This window comes from Salvelinus namaycush, chromosome 3 (assembly GCF_016432855.1).
Source record: "Salvelinus namaycush isolate Seneca chromosome 3, SaNama_1.0, whole genome shotgun sequence".
Lineage (NCBI taxonomy): Eukaryota > Metazoa > Chordata > Actinopteri > Salmoniformes > Salmonidae > Salvelinus > Salvelinus namaycush.
In genome coordinates this window covers 53,223,648-53,246,631 of record NC_052309.1, presented here as the reverse complement: position 1 = coordinate 53,246,631, position 22,984 = coordinate 53,223,648, and the positions used below count along the sequence as shown (strand labels likewise).

The window sequence follows — 22,984 nt, the reverse complement described above, 5'->3', positions numbered from 1 at the left end:
TCCAGTGCGCCTCCACAGTCCAGAGCTTCTGGCGACAGTTCCCAGTCCAGAGCTTCCGGCGACAGTTCCCAGTCCAGAGCTTCCGGCGACAGTTCCACAGTCCAGAGCTTCCGGCAACGTTTCACAGTCCGGAACCTTCGACGACGGGCCACAGTCCGGAACCCCCTGAGACGGTCTACAGTCCGGAACCCCCTGAGACGGTCCCCAGTCCGGAACCTCCTGAGACGGTCCCCAGTCCGGAGCCTCCTGAGACGGTCCCCAGTCCGGAGCCTCCTGAGACGGTCCCCAGTCCGGAGCCTCCAGCGACGGTCCCCAGTCCGGAGCCTCCAGCGACGGTCCCCGGCTCGGAGCCTCCAGCAACGGTCCCCGGTCCGGAACCTTCTGAGACGGTCCCCAGTCCGGAGCCTCCAGCGACGGTCTGTGGTCCGGAGCCTTCAGCAGGGGTTCTCGATCCAGAGCCTCCTGCGATGATCCATGGTCCAGAGCCTCCGGCGACGATCCACGGTCCGGTGCCTCCGGCGACGACCCATGGTCCGGAGCTTGCGGCGATGCGCCCACCGCACCGGAGCCGCCCCCGACGCCCTGTGTTATCCATCATAGATGCCCACCCGGACCCTCCCCTATTGAGTCAGGTTTTGCGGTCGGAGTCCGCACCTTTGTGGGGGATAGTGACTTGGGTGGGTCATCTAGGTGTTTTTGGATTTCTATGGTGGCCTGATATGGTTCCCAATCAGAGGCAGCTGTTTATTGTTGTCTCTGATTGGGGATCATATTTAGGTAGCCATTTCCTCATTTGTGTTTGTGGGATCTTGTCTATGTTTAGTTGCCTGTCAGCGCTTGTTGTATAGCTTCACGTTTCGTTTCGTTGATTTTGTTGTTTTTGTCTGGTGTTAATTTATTAAAAGGAATATGTACGGCTACCACGCTGCACCTTGGTCCATTCCTAACAACGGACGTGACAGGTATGTATTAATTTGTGGATGTCCATCACCCATTTCGTAAAATAAGTTACAAATTACGATTTGTATTATATATTAAGAATTTGCTTAAATGTACAATATGTTACAAATTTTCTAAACGTATGATATGTCACGGGCTGACGCTGGAGAGGCGAAGCAGGTACGGAGAGTGAAACATTTAATATGGAATGAGACAGGAACAGCATCAGAAGACAAGTAATACAGACAAATAACAATCAATGCAGCAGCGGGGAACCGAGCTGGGGAGGTAATAAACATGTGATTGAGTGAGTCCAGGTGAGTCCAATATCGCTGATGCGAGGGACGAGGGAAGGCTGGTAGGCGTAATTTATGGCAGGAGTCCGTGATGCAGGGCAGCCTGGTGCCCTCGAGCGCCAGGGGGGGGAGAGGGGGAGCAGACATTAAATGATATGTTACTAATTCTAGCTAGGTGGCTAATGTTAGCTAGCTGACTATCGTTAACTAGGCTAGGGGTTAGATGTTGGGGTTAAGTTAAGGAGTTAGGTTAAAGGGTTTAGGTCAGGTTTAGCTAAAATAGTTAAGGTTGGGGTTAGGGGAAGGGTTGGCTAACATGCTAAGTAGTTGCAAAGTAGCTAAAAAGTAGTAAGTAGTTGAAAACTGGATAATTAGCTAAAATGCTAAAGTTGTCCGTGATGAGATTCGAACTCGCAACCTTTGGGTTGCTAGACATTCGTGTTATAAGCCAACCTTAACCATCTGGCTTATGTAACCATACCAAACTTAACATACCATACTAATTTCAGTGTCCCAGTTTTAAGTTGACTATGTTACATCCAGGCCGCTATGGAAGGTTGCATGGATGGTGGTGCAACAAAGATTCTGATGGCTTGAGTTTGAAGTGGAGGGAGTACAGGGCTTAGCATGTCTCTCGAGGAGGCTAAAAAGAGATTCCGGCTTGGAAAAGTTTAATATTTTCAGAAGGAGTCGGGTAATTGGCTAAGGGAGGATGATTGGAGGAAACAGGAGGTCGAAAAGATCAAGGGAGGCAGAGGATGGGTTTGAATCTGTTGAAGCAAGCAATAACAAGAGAGAGGGTATGTTCGAGGAAGATTGGTGTCAAGTTCAAACAGAGTGAGCCGGATGCTAGTTCGAGCTCTGGAGGTGAAATGGATGGGTAGACGGTGTTGTGAGGAGCTCGGAGCACAATCCTTGCGTTGATGGACATGGTTCTGATAATGATATGTTTGGTCCAGTGGGAGTGAGAAGAAGAGGGTGGAACCAGGCCGTTTGGCTGATCCATGGGTGGTTTCAGGTTGGGTGAAAAAGATGGTGGGTGCTGTTGAGTCGGTAAAGGTAACCTGAAGTGGACTTGTGATGTTTGTTTGTTTCTTCAGATCAGAGGGAGCAGGCACTCCATGCGATGCAATTTGGGGAAAGACCTGTATTTTGCTTTGCGCATAGGAGCAATTTAAGTTGAAGATTCCTGGTGTTTGTGACACTCACCGTTTGGATCTTTCCGTAAGGGAGGTCTCTGGGTGTCTTTGACTGAGCACAGATGGAGCAGGTAGAGACATAAACCCGGGCGTCCCTAGCCAAGGTGGGCCACCATTACTTCTCCGTCAAGCAGGCGATGGTACGGCTTATCCCAGGATGAACCGACACAGGTGCCGTGTGCATCCAGGCAAGGAGGCGCTCCCGCACACTTGTGGGCACAATTCTCTGGGCACTGTACAGGTGCGGGTTCCGTGCACAGGGCCTGCTGTGTTGTCGGAGTCCACATCCCACACCACTTGCGCAATAATACGGGATGGCAGGATGATATTGTCTCCTCTCCCTCTCCTCTGCGTCCTAGAGGCAAGACAGGGCGTCCACCTTCACATTCTTCGAGCCTGGCCTATAAGAAAACGTGAATTGAAACCTGGCGAAGAATAGAGCCTACCTAGCCTGTCTTGGGTTTAGCCTATTCGCTCCCATGATGTACTCCATGTTGCAGTTGTCTGTCCACACCAGGAAAGGGTGTTTGGACCCATCAAGCCAGTGCCTCCACGCCTTCAGCCTTCTTGACCGCCAAGAGTTCTCGGTCCCCTAAGTCGTAGTTCCTCTGGGCGGGGCTCAGCTGCTTGGAGTAAAAGGCGCAGGGCGCAGCTTTGGAGGGGTTCCGGTGGTCACCATGTTCTGCAGCAGACTGCGGGAGGAGGTACAGCTGGAGTTAGCTATGGTGGATAGCACTGCCCCAACTCCTACTTCGGAGGCATCCACCTCGACGATGAAGGGAAGTGAGGGGTCGGGATGTGCTAGCATGGGAGCAGTGGTGAAGCGTGCCTTCAGTGTCTCGAACGCCCTCTTCGCCTCCGCCATCCAACGAAGCCTCTAGGGACCTCCTCTCAGCAGGGAGGTAAGAGGAATACGTTAACGGTGGCTTTATTCAGAGTTCGATAATCAATGCATGGGCGCAGACCCCATCTTAATTTTTTTTTTAAAGAAGCTTGAGGCTGGAGATAAAACTCTGCTGGAGGTTCTCCTGTACGTAGATCTCCATGGCCTCGGTCTCCGCATAGGAGATGGGATAGACATATCCTCTCGGAAGGGCTACGTCAGACAGCAGGTCAATGGCACAGTCCCAGGGGCAATGAGGCAGGCAGGCGTGTAGCCTGGGTCTTAGAAAACCCGGTGCAGATCCTGGTAACTCCACTTGAGGGGCGTGGTCCGGACTTTCCACCATAGTGTTGTTGACAGACACCGCGAGACACCTCCCTTGACACTCCTGCGACCAACCCAGAAGTCTCCTCTCAGACCAGGAAATAACAGGGTTATGCCAACTGAACCAGGCGAGACCTAAAATAACTGGGTGCCTATAATCAAAAAGGTGATGTGTTCTAAATGAGTGTCATGGGTCAGCAGAGAAACGGGAACGGTGATAATAGCCCTGTCCCTATTTGACGATTATCTAGGACTCGAATTGGAATGAGTGACTGTAGGGGAACCAAAGGAATGTGTAATGCAGTGGCCAATAAGCTCTGGCCACGGAGCAGGTGTAGCCATGGGCTCCAGATTCTGTGTAGATCTTCGTCTGGACTGCAGGAGGTTGTCCAATCGAATCGCCATGCTTATGAGCTGATCGAGTGACAGGTTGTCATCACGGCAGGTTAACTACATCTACACCAGAGCTGACTCATTCCATTCGGTGGAGGCCGCGATGGTCCGGAACTCCAGGGCGAACTCTGAGGCAGTCCTAGATCCATGGCGTAGTCAGAGTAGAAGCTCACACCCCTCTCGGCCCTCCACAGGATGATCAAACACAGAGCGGAAGAGGAGGGTGAAGCGCTCGTAGGACTCGACCTTTCCCAGCACCCCAGTCCAGGGCCCATCCAGTCAGTGCCGAGATGACAGTGGCAACCCTGACTCTCCCAGAGACAGTGTCGGCGTAGCGAGCAAGGTACAGGTCGCATTGCATAAAGGAATCCCTTGCATCTCGCTGACACACCGTCAAAGCATTCCAGGAGGGACAGGGGTATTCCACGGACCGGCTCAGATGGGACGGAGGCAGATAGTGGTGTGGGGGCTGGTGCCGGAACCAGTGCAGGAGACTGGAGGGACTGTACATTCCCCTCCAAACGTAGGATGGTTGCCAGCACGTTGTCTATGGTGCTGCCGAGTCTGGAGAGACAGTCCTCTTGATGCTGGACTGTTTCTACGATGGTCGACAGCTAAGTCGTTCTGCTGTCTCTATTTTTGGAGGTCGGTTATTCTGTCACGTTGTCTAATGATTGGAGAAAAGAGCAGGAATACGTAATAGGGGGTTTTATTTTCTCCACCAAAACAAAAGAGCGAGGTGTAAAACTTTAAAGAATACACGGGGACGAGACCCGTAAAACAAGTGCACAATAACACGTATCATGGACGCCGATACAATAGCACAGGTACTCACAGGGCCAACGGACATGGTAACAATAACCGACAAGGACAATGGAGAACAGAGGGCACATATATACACATACTAATCAGGGGGAATGGGAACTAGGTGTGCGTAATGAGACAAGACAGTCCGGGGCTGGTGGTAATGAATCCAGTTCAGTGACGCCTAGAAGGCCGGTGACCTAGACCTCCGGAGCTGGTGAACGGAATGAGCAGCAGTACCGGGGGATCCATGACAAACATGTTGGATGCCAACTGCCGTTATTAAACTCCACAGAAAAAGAAGGTTGATTTGAAGCTTATGTGGAGTGACTAGCTAGTGTAGTCTAGGGGATGGAATGGAAGGTAAGAGGTTGGATGTTGTGATTTGGTGCTGCTAAAATTGCTTAAAGGGATACTTCAGGATTTTGGCAATCTACTTCCCCAGAGTCAGATGAACTTGTCGATACCATTTTTATGTCTCTGTATGCAGTTTCAAGGAAGTTGCTAACTAGCGTTAGTGCAATGAGTGGATGTCTATGGTAACTGCTAGCATGCTAGTAGATACCATAGACTTCCAGTCATTGCACTAACGCTAGGCTAGTCATTGCACTAACGCTAGCTAGGCTAGGGGTTAGGGTGAAGTTTATGAGTTTATCACGGCTCAGGGTAAGACCCAGATGCGGGTAGTTCAAATCTCAGATATTCATTATAACACAGGGGGCAGGCAGAGGTTCATAACCAGATCAGAGTCAGGCGCTAGGACGGCATGTGTACGGCATGTGTAACAGTATAACTTTAAACCGTTCCCTCGCCCTGACACGGGCGCGAACCAGGGACCCTCTGCACACATCAACAACAGTCACCCACGAAGCGTCGTTACCCATCGCTCCACAAAAGCCGCGGCCCTTGCAGAGCAAGGTGCAACACTACTTCTAGGTTTCAGAGCAAGTGACGTAACTGATTGAAACGCTAGTAGCGCGTACCCGCTAACTAGCTAGCCATTTCACATCCGTTACACTCACCCCCCTTTCAACCTCCTCCTTTTCCGCAGCAACCAGTGATCCGGGTCAACAGCATCAATGTAACAGTATAACTTTAAACCGTTCCCTCGCCCCGACACGGGCGCGAACCAGGGACCCTCTGCACACATCAACAACAGTCACCCACGAAGCGTCGTTACCCATCGCTCCACAAAAGCCGCGGCCCTTGGTTTCAGAGCAAGTGACGTAACTGATTGAAACGCTAATAGCGCGTACCCGCTAACTAGCTAGCCATTTCACATCCGTTACACAGGCAGGGTCAGGACAGGCAGAAAGGTCAGAACCGGGAAGACCAGAAGCAAAACTTGAGAACAGGAAACCGGTAAACACGCTGGTACAACCTGACAAGACAAGATGAACTGGCAACAGACAAACAGAAAACACAGGTATAGATAAACAGGAGATAATGGGGAAAAATGGGAGACACCTGGTGGGGGGTGGAGACAGGCACAAGACATGTGAAACAAATCAGGGTGGGACAGAGTTAGGCTAAAGTGTTAGGGTTAGCTAAAAGGGTTCAAGTTACGGTTCGGAGAAGGGTTAGCTAACATGCTAAGTTGTTGCAAAGTAGCTACAAAGTTATAAGTAGTTAAAAAGTTGCTAATTATCTAAAATTCTATAGTTGTCAGTGATGAGATTCAAACTCGCAACCTTTGGGTTGCTAGATGTATGCGTTATACACCGACCAACCATCCTCCTTTTGTTTTTTGCCTTAAGTAATCATCTGTCTTGTGTAACCAGACGAAACGTAACATACTGCATATTACTAAATAGAGTGGCTCGGACTTACGTACAGAATAATACGAAATGCTCTGAGACCAGGTTGCTCCCATAGCAGTTGGTGCTTCCAGTTCTCGTTGCATGAATGGTTTGATTCTTCCAATAATCACTCAATTGCGGCATTGCCTTATCAGTTGTTAGTTGAATATTACATCTAGATATAGGCACGTATAACGCCTTGTAAATTTCTGCAGAATAAGGCCGCAAAAGCTAGCAGATCTCAACTGGTTGTTGCATGGAGCAGCTTACAGAATTGAACGACATCGGTAGCCGGTAGGGTAGGAAAGACATTTCAACTTGTGATATTTACCTGTAAATGCTAACTAAGACAACAATGGGTATTCACACCAGATATTTAAAAAGTTTTGTTCAAAGTCTTGGTTAAAACTTTGCGATGAGCAATTCAGTCATCATGTGATCATGTTTTTCAGAGAGGTGGGGGGGCTCCCCAACCAAATCTCACTTAGGGCCCCTAAAAGGCTAGAACCAGCTCCTCCTAACCTGGTACGAAAAGTCACTTCTGCTGGTTGAAACCGGCAGACCTGCCCTAAGAACAGTCTTGGTTTCCACTAAGGCGATACAGCACAATCTTTGGGTTGGTAGTTATCATAGCCACAAAGTCATAAACCCTGTCTATTACTACTATTTATCTTCTTAAAATTTGATTTTAAACTAAACTTTAACCCTAACCTTAACCACACTCAACCTTATGCGTAAACCCTAACCTTAAATTAAGACCAAATAGCACATTTTTGTTTACATACGTTTTTACGATAGAGCCTAGCTAAGTTTGACCTTGGCTACGCTATCTAGTGGAAACCCCAATTAAATGGTTTGCATAGGCTATTCAACGCTCTTCTGCGTTTAACTAAGTAGTGAGGAGAGGAATTTGAGAATACGTTTTTTTCTGTGTGGCCACTGCTCATGCTCTCAAAATGTCGGCGCCCAGAGAAGACATGTTTCCGAGGTGAGCAGGATGATTATGAGATGGAGTTGGGAAGAAGATGTCGAAGAGAATGAGGAAAGCAGAGTTTGGATTTGAATTTGAGATAGATAAAAATGGAGATGGGGTGTCGAGGGAAGATTGGTGTCAAGCGCCAACAGAGTGACTAGTGCGCCAGACCGAGTTCTGGAGGTGAAATGAAAGTGAATGAGGGCGAGTTAAGTCAGGTGGAATGTGTGGTGAAGAGCTCGGAACCCGATGCCTGCCATCAATGGGCATGATAAAGAACAATCTGGTCAAGTAGGAGTGAGATTTTTGAAGAAAGTGGATCCTTGCCTTTTGGCGGATCCATTTGTGGTTTCTGGGTGGGTGGGAAAGGAGTTGGGTGCAGTTGAGTGGGGAAATGAAGCAATTGAAGTTGAAGATTGCTTTCCTTTTGGTGTAACGCAGACCCGGTGGTGAGTGTGGTGAAACTGAGGAGGCACTGACAGTCCTTTTGAGTCAGCCTTTACCTGACAATGTCGTGTTAGGATATATCAGTTATCCTGTTAGAGCTTTTGTGCAGAGTCTACTGAGCTGTTTCAGGTGCAACGTTTATGGTCATGTCTGCAGCAGTTCGTAGGAGGGAGATTCCTAGATGAGGGAAGTGCGTAGGAGGGCATGGGATAGAGGATTGTGTAGTTTCAGTGGATAAAGTTGTGCTTGTCAGCTGAAGGGGTGCCCATGTTGCTGGGGATCGGAAGTGTCCGGTGCGAGAGAGGCAGGTTGAGGTGGTTAGAGTAGTTGTGCAGAAGGTGTCGTATACTGAGGCAGTGAAGAAAGTAGAGGAGGATGGGTCAAGTGTGAGGGATCATGAGAGGATCCATGTGAATAGTAGATCTGTGCCAGCACAGAGGGATAGGCCAATGAGTGATATATACTTCAATAAGGTTGGCTTCTTAGCGTTCATGGCAATGGTTATCAACTGTACCTCAGAAATGGAATGTAGATCTCTGGCAGCTGCAGAGAAGTATTTTGGTACTCGAGATTTGACTTCAGAAGAGTTACAGGGTGTGTTGAGTGTTGGTGTTCAGTCCTCCCAGGCCATTGGCATGGCGCAGGAGCAGATAAGGTCAAGGTAGTGGAATGAGTGTAGGGTTAGTTGGAAGGGTGTATTTTTGTGTAATTGTTATTTTTTTCTCCTTTTCCCCTTTTGAATCACAATGTATGATGGATTTATATTATAGTCCAGCTGGGGGCGGTAAAGCAAAATATTGGATGCCAACCCAAAAAAAGAAGAAGGCTTTGCGTTTCCGGTGGTGGACGTCGCATGCGCTCTGGTGCAGAAGTGGAACGCAAGTCAAGACAGCAGCTATCGCCGAACACCCACTTAATCAGAAAAGAGAAATCAAGGTATTTTCATTTTGGTTGCATTATATTAAAGATGAAAGGTTGGCTAAGTTAATGCATTTGTAATTATTCATGATTCAAGTATTTATACTTGAGTTTTCTAATTGTAGACTGACGTCGATTACTGGATAAGCCTTGAGGCCTGCGACGTGTGTCTGCGTGCCGATAGCATGCTTTGTCTAACTAGCCAGTAACGTGTTTAAGACTAGTTAAGAATGATCGCAAACTATTGTTGCTGGTTTCGTAAATTATGATTCAGGCACTTACATACTTTATAGTTTAGATAACATGCGTCCAAGAGAATAATATCAGAGCCTAACAACTGGTAATATTAACTCCCTAACTATACTCATTCATTAAAATGTTCGCGAGCCGCCTAGTTGCTGTTTTTTTTTAGGCCAGCCCATTAAAATAATGAAATGTTACTGTTAGCAACTCAAATGGCTATGCCATTGATGAAAGTGTTGAATAAATTGTTTCATTTTCTTAACGTAGTACCTAGTCTTTCCCAAATTAAATTGATTCAGATTCTGCGTTTCTCGAGTTATGCTTTGAAGATATTGAGTGATGCGCGCTGGCTTTACATCTAAAAGCCAAATCCCGGCAGGTGGCGATATTGAGTCGTTTTATCTTATCATCCAAAGGTAATTATACAACCGGCTATTATCCCCAATGGACCGGTTCGTACATAAAACATTCTCCATTCATGCTGCAAATACAAGCATTTCGCAACACCCGCGATAACATATGTTAAACGTGTATGTGACAAATAAAATGTCATTTGAAATCCGTCGATTTCCTCATTAACTCGATATAATGGTGAGAAGGCGGGAAAACATAGGGGAGACAATGCATACTTTCTTTCCACCACCATGCTACAGTGTCTAATGCTAGTTCGGGATGTTGTGTATCACCATCTGCCAGGCTTTTAGCTACCCAGATGGTGCAGTCCTGACCCGTTTGCTGAACCACAGACTACTAAGGAGAACAAAGTCTGGCACTCTTGCCAGCTGGCCAATTTATATTTAGCTACAACCTTTAACTACATGGTCATCTGGAATATGGTAATTTTCATTAAATATTGGCCCATCTAGATGACTGTATAGTAACTTGTTGATTCTGTCTCAAAGGGCTGACCGACCATCAACCAACCATGGCAGATGGAGAGGGATTTGTGGTGCGTATTCGTGGCCTTCCCTGGTCTTGCGCTGTGGATGAAGTGTCAAGATTTTTCTCTGGTAAGAACCTGGCTACTTATAATGTTATATGAAAATGAGTCTGTAAGGAAGTCTGACCTATTTACAGGTGACTAAATTGGTATTAAATATTCCAGATTGTAAAGTTGCAAACAACGGCACAAGCATCCATTTCACCTACACTCGTGAGGGCAGGCCAAGCGGAGAGGCCTTCGTAGAGCTGGAGTCGGAGGACGACCTGAAAATTGCAGTCAAGAAAGACCGAGAGACCCTGGGTCACAGATATGTGGAAGGTATTAATAAGGTTTTGTCTCCCTGTTCCAATAGTGACTTGGTTTTTTAACCTCTTGGCGCACGGATCCCTTTAGCGGGATCATTTTCATCAACAACCGCTGAATTGCAGAGCGCCAAAAAAAAAAAAAAAAATACTAAAAATATTTACTTTCATGAAATCACAAGTGCAATATAGCAAAACACAGCTTAGCTTGTTGTCAATCCACCTGTCGTGTCAGATTTTGAAAATATGCTTTACAGCGTTTGTGTGAGTTTATCGATCACTAGACAAAACATTACAAACACCTAGCAGCAATGTAGATTGGTCACGAAAGTCAGAAAAGCAATAAAATAGGCCTCCCGGGTGGCGCAGTGGTCTAGGGCACTGCATCGCAGTGCTAGCTGCGCCACCAGAGTCTCTGGGTTCGCGCCCAGGCTCTGTCGCAGCCGGCCACGACCGGGAGGTCCGTGGGGCGACGCACAATTGGCCTAGCGTCGTCCGGGTTAGGGAGGGTTTGGCCGGTAGGGATATCCTTGTCTCATCGCGCTCCAGCGACTCCTGTGGCGGGCCGGGCACAGTGCGCGCTAACCAAGGGGGCCAGGTGCACGGTGTTTCCTCCGACACATTGGTGCGGCTGGCTTCCGGGTTGGAGGCGCGCTGTGTTAAGAAGCTGTGCGGCTTGGTTGGGTTGTGCTTCGGAGGACGCGTGGCTTTCGACCTTCGTCTCTCCCTAGCCCGTACGGGAGTTGTAGCGATGAGACAAGATAGTAATTACTAGCGATTGGATACCACAAAAATTGGGGAGAAAGGGGGATAAAAAAATTAAAAAATAAGAAAAAAAGAAAGAAAAGCAATAAAATTATTCGCTTACCGTTGATCTTAGGATGTTGGCACTCACGAGACTCCCAGTTACACATTAAATGTTCCTTTTGGTCGATAAAGATAATTTTTATATCCAAAAACCTCTATTTGTTTGGCGCGTTATGTTCAGAAATCCACAATCTCAGGCAGGTCATGAAGGGCAGACGAAAATTCCAAATAGTATACGTAAAGTTCGTAGAAACATGTCAAAAGTTTTATAATCAATCCTCAGGTTGTTTTTAACATAAATAATCAATAATATTTCAACCGGACGATAAACTATTAAATACAATAGAGAAAGAAAATGTTGAGCAACCACTTTCGCGTGCAAGAACTAATCAAAGGACACCTGGCTATCCACTGACGTGATTTGATCATTCTCGCTAATTTTTCAGAATAAAAGCTTGAAACTATGTCTAAAGCCTGTTCACAACATGTGGAAGCCATTGGAAAGGGAATCTGGTTGATATCCCTTTAAATGGAGGATAGGCATGCAATGGAACAGGGATTTTTCAAAATAAGAGGCACTTCCGGGTTGGATTTCCTCAGGTTTTCGCCTGCAAAATCAGTTCTGTTATACTCACAGACAATATTTTGACAGTTTTGGAAACTTTAGAGTGTTTTCTATCCTAATCTGTCAATTATATGCATATTCTAGCATCTGGGCCTGAGAAATAGGCTGTTTACATTGGGAACGTTATTTTTCCAAACATAAAAATTCTGCCTCCTAGCGTCAAGAAGTTAAGGTGATTGTGCCAACATCATGTTCTGGGAGAGGATTAGATGCCAAAGAATCCTCACATTCATTTTTTTCCTTCAGTATTCAAATCGAACAATGTGGAGATGGACTGGGTCATGAAGCACACCGGTCCAAACTGCCCAGAGACTGAGGGGGATGGGCTTGTGCGGCTGCGTGGCCTTCCCTTCGGCTGTAGCAAGGAGGAGATTGTCCAGTTCTTCTCAGGTGTGTTTGGTGCCCTTTTTCCCTCCACTCGGATTAATTCTTAAGCCTGTGTCACATTAAGCAAAACAAACGCAATTGAAATTGCATGCAACATCCAATCTTGTCATACATCATGGTTTCATAAATGATATGTTTATCCAACTGGTTGGTAATTATAACGTTAACGATATAGACAATGCTTACTGTTCAATTTAGCTAGCTAGCCAAAATGTAGCCCACTTGCTAACCATGTTTTACCACGCTAGCTAGCTAACCAAGCTGGAAACGAGATTAGCTAGCTAGTGCAGTTCATGTTGGACAATTACATTTGAAACTGGACAAAACAGTTTGGATTCACTATTAAAATTGCATTTTATTGACTGCCAATCATTTGCGGATTGTAGCAGCACTGACAGCTGTTGACATGACAACTGGGTCGGCGTTGCGAATGGAACGATATGACAAGTCATGTAAACGTTTTTCTGCTCACTGATTGGACATTAGGTACAATAGGATAGATTTTTATTTCATGCAATGCAACCAAGTTGCAGGCCATTTTTGCAGGCTGACACTGAGCAACACAGATGCAACTTGTTTTGCACGCCACATATATTGCATCCGATTGCTTCATGTGACATGCTTTAAGATAATCGCCCTTAGTTGATATCAACGTGACTTTGAAAATACACTGCCTGTAGTTCAAGATTTGGCTGAGGGAAAATTCTAATCTCAAAGGTCTCTTGACATTGAATTGGCATCTGAACTCTTTGATAGAAACATACTTCACCATGATAGTCAAAAAGAGCTGAGACAGATTAGATTAAAGATGGATGCTTCTGTTTTGGATTCATCTTAAAGTAACTGTCCAGTGAGAATCTCACTTTTAAAAGCTTGTGTTCGTTTTTTTGTGGCCAAAGCATACATGAGTTAAAAAACACTTCCAAAAAACCCACTTCAAACTTGTGTATCAAACAGACCGTTTTGTAAATGCTTGCGATTTCCTCATATTTTTTTGGCCGAGACGTCGCATTGGCTCACTGGCTGAGCTGGCCAATCAGTTGTTTACTTATTTTTATTGACCGGTATACACCCACACAATTTTGCTGTTGTTATGCCCACACCATTCAACACAAAATGTATTTATTTTTACATAAAGGGAGGCTATTTCACTCATATTGTAATTAGTTATATATAACTGGAAACACTGGGCAGTTACTTTAAATTCAGACTGTCGTACATTCAGCGGTAGCATCACCTGAAACTGGTATAATAACTTAATATCCCGAATATTCTATGGATCCCTTTAATTCATTTATGTTCCCAGAATGAAGTACAAAAAAAGTAAGTTAATGATCAAAATGGTGACACCCATCTGGTTCGCTGTTCATAAGGCTTTTCTTTTTATAGGGTTCTCGTGTCTGATGTGTTTTCATTTTGTTTTAGCAGAAAAAGAGCAACAACACTGAATGGGCATGTCATTTAATATGTCCCCCGCTGGGGTTATCTGTCCTTGGGTTGAAGGGTTGGAAATCGTGCCAAATGGGATAACATTGCCGGTGGACTTCCAGGGGAGGAGTACGGGGGAGGCCTTCGTGCAGTTTGCTTCACAGGATATAGCTGAAAAGGCTCTAAAGAAACACAAGGAAAGAATAGGGCACAGGTGGGGATGGATGGTTGGCTGGCTAAGCTGCTTTTCTTATGGTATTCATCTGTTGCCACAATCGTCTTCTGTCGTAATGACACATGTCAAGAACCTACACATTCAACAAGGACATTCATACATGTATCCATTTGAGATCATCAACCATAGCCTCGTCGAATTCAGAGATTCGCTTATTTTTTGCCAAAAAATACTTTAGTGCTGAGTGATTGTCCTGGACTTGTTTTTTTTTAGTTTTCCATTGACTTCCACTCAAGGTGGTCAGTAAACACTTTTGGTAGATGGAGAATTCACAATATTTCACTAAACTGGGTCGGATAAAAACACATGCTTTTGATCTACACACCAATCCAATATGCTAATTTTGGATGTAATTTAAATGTGGCATCTCTCTTTTAAAAAATGCACTTTGATATCATGGTGCACTAGAAGTTACCATTTTTCACTCAGCACTAATCCACAGACCCTCATGTCACACAATGTGTAACTGAGACCCAGTCTTCCTTGGACCATGGATCCTGCAGTCACAAGGAAAGCTTTGGTTGTCTGGGGTCAATGGTGGCATTTCTACACTGACAAGTGTAATTCTCTATGGTTTATTCTCTCTGGTTTTTTTGTTGACTTCTCAGTGCTAGTTTATTTAAGGCATCAACAGGAAAATAGCTTTATCGTTCCAGGGGCTATGTTTATCATTAACCCTAACATTTAAGAGACATCGATGTTCAGTCAGTAAAAATACATAGTTTCAGAGGCATCAATTAGCTTATAGATACTATGATTGACATGCATGGCTGTGAGCAACAGGACGAACATGCTACAGACCTATGTCCTTAGTACTGGCAGATATATATTTTTTTGCTCCATGTACAGTATTCTCCTCAGTAGCTGTTAAACCTTTTGGGTCCAGGACCCTGGCCTAATGCTTGTCTGTGTGCCTGTAGGTATATTGAGATATTCAAGAGCAGCGATGCAGAGGTGCGGACAAATTACGATCCCCCACGCAAAACGATGGGTGGCATGCAGAGACCAGGCCCCTACGACAGGCCTGGTGGTGGTGGTGGCGGCGGCCGTGGCTACAATGGCATGAGCCGCGGAGGCTCCTTTGACAGGATGCGCCGTGGGGGCTACGGCGGAGGTGAGACTGGTGAGAATAAAGGCTATGTGAGAATAAAGTACTTTGTCCCTTCCATCCTTCTCCTACACTTTTTTTCTGGTTTCTGTTCCTGCTTCTTTGGAAATCTCAGGTGAGTGGTGATGGGACATAGCAGCAAGGGGAAACTTAAAATGTTTCTTGAGGAACGCATTGGATATTAGAATGCAAGGGTTTGAACCTGTTCAGGGAACAAGACCAGAATGTTTTTAAAGGAGAAGAAACGTAACCAGGAACGGAAGTGATCCATATTGTTCTGAAACAGAACCATTCTTTAAAGAAGCGTAGGAACCAGTTAAAAACTCAATGTTACCTTCTAGACACTTTTTCTAGTCCCTCAACAAAATGCAACAAAGTACCTATGCAAAGCCCTCACTCTCACACAAACTTGTGCCTGTGCTGGCTAACTGCCCCTCCGAAGCATAGGCTACTGTACAAGCTTGATTCAGAAGATGGGGAGAGATTTTTAATTAGTTTGAGATTAATGGACGAACTTCAATGCAAGTTAAGGATACAATGTTTTTATTTCTGGTACCGGTCTGCACACAAGCTTGCTAGCTAGCTCAACCAATTCAAAACTTTATTTTTCTGGTTGGGAACAGTGGGGGGGAAAAATTGTGGTTCTGTACAGAATGAAACGATAGAAAAATAATTTTGGTTCCAATCCCTGGTAGAAAGCATACTGGAGTTATTTTGAGTTTGTGTATTTCTAATGTTTTCGTAGGTGAAACAATTTGTAAGCTTTCTACCTCTGTCGACTTTCCTAATGACTATAGGTTCAGATCGTTATGGCGATGGTGGTTCAAGTTTTCAGAGTACGACTGGACACTGTGTGCACATGAGGGGGCTTCCTTACCGGGCAACAGAGACTGATGTCTACAGTGTGAGCACCAGAACTAGTTACATCATATTTTTGTTGACGGTCACTGATGGAAAGGTGAACAATTACTGACTGGGAATGCTAATTGTATCAATTTCCTCCCATGTAGTTTTTCTCGCCATTGAACCCAGTGCGTGTGCACATCGAGGTTGGTCCAGATGGAAGGATGACTGGAGAGGCTGATGTGGAGTTTGCCACACATGAGGATGCTGTGGCAGCTATGTCAAAGGATAAAGCCAACATGCGTGAGTCGGCAGTAATTTGATGTGTCATCGCCCTTTACATGATTTTACTTTATTTACCCTTCCTGTCTGGATAGTTGCATTGCTTCTTAATCCAATTAAGAAGTTTGCTGTAACTCTGCCCTCTCGCTCTTCCTTATCAGAGCACCGTTATGTTGAGTTGTTCCTCAACTCAACAGCAGGGGGCAGTAATGGAGGCTATGGTGGCCAGATGAGCGCTGTAGGTGAGTATTTTCAGCTGGGGATAGATTAAGGTATAAAAGTGGATATTCTGGGCCAACGGGGGTAGAGTTCTTTGTGCAGAATTTGGCATTAATTGGACGAACACCATATTGTTAAGTTATTTTATTTGAGAGTTCTATTTTCCACAGCCAACCAATCTTCCTATGGAGGCAGCCAGCAGATGAGCGCTGGTTACACGGGTGGTTACAGCAGCCAGTCCAGCATGGGGGGGTACAATGATTACAGTAAGTGTCAGCTCTCTGCTGCCTGTCACAGGAGGGTTGTTACTAGGGCTGTTACGGTGACCTTATTACTGCCACACCGGCGGTCACGAGTCACGACCGCAGTCAAATTCCATGTGACTGTTTAGTCACGGTAACTAGGCTTCTCCAAGCTCTGCTGCTGATGGTCATTAGTAGCCTACCAAACTGGTTAACTGCCTGGTACTCGGCACTCTATTGTCCTGCTAATCGCTCTGACATCAATGCAAATGTTTTCGATAACATGCGCAACATTTCTATAGGCTATGCAATTGCGTGAGTACAGTTTTGATAGCCTCTGTGCTAGGCCTATTTATCAACTTTCCTAATATTAAGCACATTGCTTTGCTTTAAGACAGGAGTATAGCCTATCTGTCTGGTATGAAAATGAACAACGGGAAGAGCGTCCTCCATTCGCTATTAAAGTGCATAGATTACATGTATATTTTTTTCCATGCCCCTGTTCCTGACAGGTGCATGATAATGATCCATTCTAAATCAAAACTAATTTCACACATATTATTTAGCATATGTAAAGACAACACAAAATTAAGAATAGGCTTATGTCACCCATCAGACTATCACTTGTGAATTATGTATTGTCACTTTTAAATGATGCCCACTGTGTGTACTAAGGCAAACAGCTCATGCCTTGTGCTTTTTTCAAATCAGTCACATGCATCATGTAGTCTAGTCCATATGTTTGGAGAAGGTTTGTTTCAAAACTAAAGTGGCCAAATAACTTCTTAAATTAAGCACATTAATCCGCTTTACAACCGGTGTAGAGCCCGACTGGCATACATACGCCGTACGTGAGGTTCAAGTTGGGGAAGAACATTTTCACCATAAAAACCTTTACCTTTATAATAAAGCATTACATGCATAGTTGCATCTGCGGTCACTTTGAAGTGTTTTCCAGCTAATTGATTGCTTTTTGGAACATTCGTGCTTACAGCCTACTGCCGTGTGCGCATTGCTGGCTTACGTGAAGAAATAGCCTAATCGTTTTGGTTGTATTAATTTGGGATCTATTGCGTCCCACAACTGTCCCAGAGCATGTTTGCAATATTTATTTCTTGCACAGAAGGATAAGTTGACCAGTGGAATACAGTGCATTCAGACCCCTTTACTTTTTCCACATTTTGTTGCGTTACAGCTTTATTCTAAAGTGTTTTCCTCATCAGTCTACACACAATACCCCATAATGACAAACCATTAACATTTGTAAATGTATGAAAGAAAAAAAACAAGTATTCACACTTTACTCAGTACTTTGTTGAATCAGCTTTGGCAATGATTACAGCCTCGAGTCTTCTTGGGTTTGACGCTACAAGCTTGGCACACCTGTATTTGGGGAGTTTCTCCTATTCTTCTCTGCAGATCCTCAAACTCTCAGGTTGGATGGGAAGCGTTGCTGCACAGCTATTTTCAGGTTTTTTGGTACCCATCCACAGATCTGTTCCTCGACACAATCCCCATAGTACAAAAGTTGACCTACAGTGCATTTGGAAAGTATTCAGACCCCTTTCCACATTTTGTTACGTTACAGCCTTATTCTCTATTTGATTAAATATTTTCCTCAATGACAAGGCGAAAACCGGTTTTTAGGAATTTTTGCTAATGTATTCTAAACCTTTTTATGTAAGTATTAAGACCTTTTGCTGTGAGACTCGAAATTGAACTCCATTAATCGTCCTTGATGTTTCTTCAACTTATTTGGAGTCCATGTGTGGTAAATTTGATTGGATGTGATTTTGAATCTCACACCTGTCTATATAAGGTCCATAGTTGATGGTGCTTGTCTGAGAAAAAACCAAGCCGTTAGGTTGAAGGAATAGTCCGTAGAGCTCCGAGACAAGATTTTGGTGAAAGTCAACAAATTTCTGCTGCATTGAAGGTCCCCAAGAACCACCGAAACCCTTCCTAGAGCTGGCCGCCTGGCCAAACTGAGTAATCGAGGGAGAAGGGCTTTGGTCAGAGAGGTGACAAAGAACCCAATGGTCCCTGACAGAGCTCCAGAGTTCCTTTGTGGAGATGGGAGAACCTTCCACAAGTACAACCATCTCTGCAGCACTTCACCTATCAGGCCTTTATGGTGGAGTGGCCAGACAGAAGCCATTCTTCAGTAAAAGGCACATGACAGCCTGATTGGAGTTTGCCAAAAGGCACCTAAAGGACTCTCAGACCATGAGAAATTAGATTCTCTGGCTGATGAAACCAAGATTGAACTCTTGGGCCTGGATGCCAAGCGTCGCATTTGGAGGAAACCTGGCGCCATCCCTACGGTGAAGCGCAGTGGCAGCATCATGCTGTGGGGATGTTCTTCAGCAGCGGGGACTGGGAGACTAGTCAGGATCGAGGGAAAGATGAACAGAGCAAAGTACAGAGAGATCCTTGATGAAAACCTGCTCCAGAGCACTCAGGACTTCAGACTGGGGCGAAGTTTCAGGACAATGACCCAAAGCACACAGCCAATGCAGGAGTGGCTTCGGGACAAGTCCCGAAGAATGGGAGAAACTCCCCAAATACAGGTGTGCCAAGCTTGTAGTGTCACACCCAAGAAGACTTGAGGATGTAATTTCTGCCAAAGGTGCTTCAACAAAGTACTGAGTGAAGGGTCTGAATACTTTTGTAAATGTGATCAGTTTATTTTTTTAATTTGCACAGTTCTAAACCTGTTTTTGCTTAGTCATTTATGAGGTATTGTGTGTCGATTGAGGGAATACAATGTAATAAATTTTAGAATAAGGCTGTAATGTAACAAAATGTGGAAAAAGTTGAGGTCTTAATACTTTCCGAATGCACTGTAGGAAGACCTGTTAACTGCAACACAAAATGGACGCATGTGCTCACTTTCTTGGGAATCGTTTGGAGAAAATATCCTATTTTATTCAGCGATGTTCAATTGTATTCTATATACTATAAAATAATGCCACTGAATTCTAAGCAAATCTTGTCTGCTAAATTAGCTAGTGTAGCCCACATCCATATCAGGCCTAGCATAAGGACAACTCAAGAGTGTTATACTGTTCTACTAGATCACATCTTCTTTAGACCTGTCTAAAATGTGTTTGCGATGGTGTAGGCTGTATTAAGTGGATTTGTTAGACTTTGAAACAAAACCAAAAATCTTAGCCCACATGCCAGTGACGCAGATCTATGCGTGAAAGCCAGGAGATGCAAAACGTTTTTGTTAATTAATGGTCAATTACTGTGAGACCAGCTATTAATGCTTGACAGTCTCTGGCTGACAAAATGTAATTACCGCCACATCCCTAGTTAACATTATTAAGCCTTATTATTATTTATTTTTCAAACTCCATTTCAGATGAGAATAACTCTTGGCCCTACACAGTTCACTATTTGCATCTCTTACCAAAATATATCGCTAGGAAAGTGGAGACATCATAGAACAACAATGTAAACATTGACACCTTCCTGTTATTGAGACGGTGTCACATTTGCTGGCAAAGAGATTTGCAGTGACTAAATACTGTTAAATAACAATTGTTTCGCCCTATGTTTAACGAAGATTAGCTAGCCAGCTAAAATGGTTTACATTTTGTTAGCCAATGTCTTCTACACTATTTTGCGATCTACAGTAGTGCCGCTGTGTCAACATGTCTCAATGGCGTGTCTGCTATCTTGTTTACATTTTACCATTGTGATGTGCATCCATGCGTATTTGTTGCATAGTTTGTTTTGGAGAAGGTAAGCCTGCATCGGTCCTAATGTGGATATTTCTTTCTCCTGTTAGGTAATCAGAGCGGGATGAGCAGCAGTTACTATGGCAGCAGCCGTGGCTCCGTGGGCATGAATGGCAGCATGAGCATGGGAGCCGGATGGGGCATGTAGGAGATCCAGGGGGTTCTTCGCTGGTGGCGAAATTTTTATTTTTCGAGGTGGTTACAGATTTTGTACAGATTGGAGTGGTATAGCTCTAATGTATGAAAGCTGGGGGGAAGACGTTTTTACCACGGCCTTTCTTAACCTTATCATTGGAGCCAGTATGTTATGTTTTTGGTTTTGTGAATGAGACAGCACAGGGTGAAGGATTTGGTTCCACCCTGGTTATACCTGTAGTTCAACTCTGAATGACTGGATGCTGTTTGTGAAGCCACGTGTGCTTTTGTAAATATGGTAATCATGACTGCTTGTAATTACTCCTCGTGAGTCTGCAAAAATGTTCTGCTCCTTTTTCATGGTTCCTATAAACTTGGTTAGAGCAAGAGGGATTTTTATAATGTTAAAAGAGCATGTTGAATTTGCTTCTTTTTATAAACAGGATATTATTTTTGGTTGCTGTTTTAAACCTTGTAATAGATGTCTCATCCCCGCTCACTGTTTTGATTCTGCTAACGGGCATCATTAATAAACATTTATTCACTGATTTTTTTTGTTTTTGTCTCATCCTTATAAAGCAATATACACTGCTCAAAAAAATAAAGGGAACACTAAAATAACACATCCTAGATCTGAATGAATGAAATATTCTTATTAAATACTTTTTTCTTTACATAGTTGAATGTGCTGACAACAAAATCACACAAATTATCAATGGAAATCAAATTTATCAACCCATGGAGGTCTGGATTTGGAGTCGCACTCAAAATTAAAGTGGAAAACCACACTACAGGCTGATCCAACTTTGATGTAATGTCCTTAAAACAAGTCAAAATGAGGCTCAGTAGTGTGTGTGGCCTCCACGTGCCTGTATGACCTCCCTACAACGCCTGGGCATGCTCTTGATGTGGCAGATGGTCTCCTGAGGGATCTCCTCCCAGACCTGGACTAAAGCATCCGCCAACTCCTGGACAGTCTGTGGTGCAACGTGGCGTTGGTGGATGGAGCGAGACATGATGTCCCAGATGTGCTCAATTGGATTCAGGTCTGGGGAATGGGCGGGCCAGTCCATAGCATCAATGCCTTCTTCTTGCAGGAACTGCTGACACACTCCAGCCACATGAGGTCTTGCATTAGGAGGAACCCAGGGCCAACCGCACCAGCATATGGTCTCACAAGGGGTCTGAGGATCTCATCTCGGTACCTAATGGCAGTCAGGCTACCGCTGGCGAGCCCATGGAGGGCTGTGCGGCCCCCCAAAGAAATGCCACCCCACGCCATGACTGACCCACCGCCAAACCGGTCATGCTGGAGGATGTTGCAGGCAGCAGAACGTTCTCCACGGCGTCTCCAGACTGTCACGTCTGTCACATGTGCTCAGTGTGAACCTGCTTTCATCTGTGAAGAGCACAGGGCGCCAGTGGCGAATTTGCCAATCTTGGTGTTCTCTGGCAAATGCCAAACGTCCTGCACGGTGTTGGGCTGTAAGCACAACCCCCACCTGTGGACGTCGGACCCTCATACCACCCTCATGGAGTCTGTTTCTGACCGTTTGAGCAGACACATGCACATTTGTGGCCTGCTTGAGGTCATTTTGCAGGGCTCTGGCAGTGCTCCTCCTTGCACAAAGGCGGAGGTAGTGGTCCTGCTGCTGGGTTGTTGCCCTCCTACGGCCTCCTCCACGTCTCCTGATGTACTGGCCTGTCTCCTGGTAGCGCCTCCATGCTCTGGACACTACGCTGACAGACACAGCAAACCTTCTTGCCACAGCTCGCATTGATGTGCCATCCTGGATGAGCTGCACTACCTGAGCCACTTGTGTGGGTTGTAGACTCCGTCTCATGCTACCACTAGAGTGAAAGCACCGCCAGCATTCAAAAGTGACCAAAACATCAGCCAGGAAGCATAGGAACTGAGAAGTGGTCTGTGGTCACTACCTGCAGAACCACTCCTTTATTCGGGGTGTCTTGCTAATTGCCTATAATTTCCACCTGTTGTCTATTCCATTTGCACAACAGCATGTGCAATTTATTGTCAATCAGTGTTGCTTCCTAAGTGGACAGTTTGATTTCACAGAAGTGTGATTGACTTGGAGTTACATTGTGTTGTTTAAGTGTTCCCTTTATTTTTTTGAGCAGTGTATTTTGGGGCACATTATAGTTGTGTGGGATTAAACTCCATGGAATGGTTTCCCAGGTGCAGCTAAAGGATAGTACTGTAATAAAAAGTATGCTCAATTGGCATCATACTGTTAGATTTAATTGGCAAAAAAAACTGCTGTCCCTATATCTGCTCCATTCTAGCACTGGCTGGCAGTTTCCTCAGTTGTTGCGCTTTGTAGGCTAATCCATTCCAGGGGACCCTAGTGTCAAGTTATGGTGTTGTCTTAAGCAATGTTGAAGAGTTTAGGAACACCATTCAGTAGTGAAAGGTGCATACCACCTCACACCTGTCAGAACCTCG

The 22,984-nt window shown here is 45.0% G+C and overlaps 1 protein-coding gene across 4 annotated transcripts; it reads left to right on the top strand.

Moving 5' to 3' along the window:
• The first annotated feature begins 8,904 nt into the window (after positions 1-8,904).
• LOC120032512 (heterogeneous nuclear ribonucleoprotein H-like) lies at positions 8,905-21,068 on the top strand. 4 transcript variants are annotated; one of them, XM_038978648.1, is made up of 11 exons: positions 8,905-8,993; positions 10,121-10,228; positions 10,324-10,479; positions 12,142-12,285; positions 13,786-13,924; positions 14,866-15,059; positions 15,851-15,957; positions 16,064-16,199; positions 16,340-16,420; positions 16,568-16,663; positions 20,436-21,068. In XM_038978648.1, exons 2-11 carry the CDS (start codon positions 10,144-10,146, stop codon positions 20,531-20,533), a joined length of 1,236 nt encoding a protein of 411 aa, XP_038834576.1. In that variant the 5' UTR covers positions 8,905-8,993; positions 10,121-10,143; the 3' UTR covers positions 20,534-21,068. The 4 variants fall into 4 exon arrangements, with proteins under 4 accessions (XP_038834576.1, XP_038834567.1, XP_038834583.1 ...); XM_038978639.1 differs by having other exon boundaries at positions 14,866-15,068; XM_038978655.1 differs by having other exon boundaries at positions 14,866-15,068; positions 20,432-20,540.
• The last annotated feature ends 1,916 nt before the right edge of the window (positions 21,069-22,984 follow it).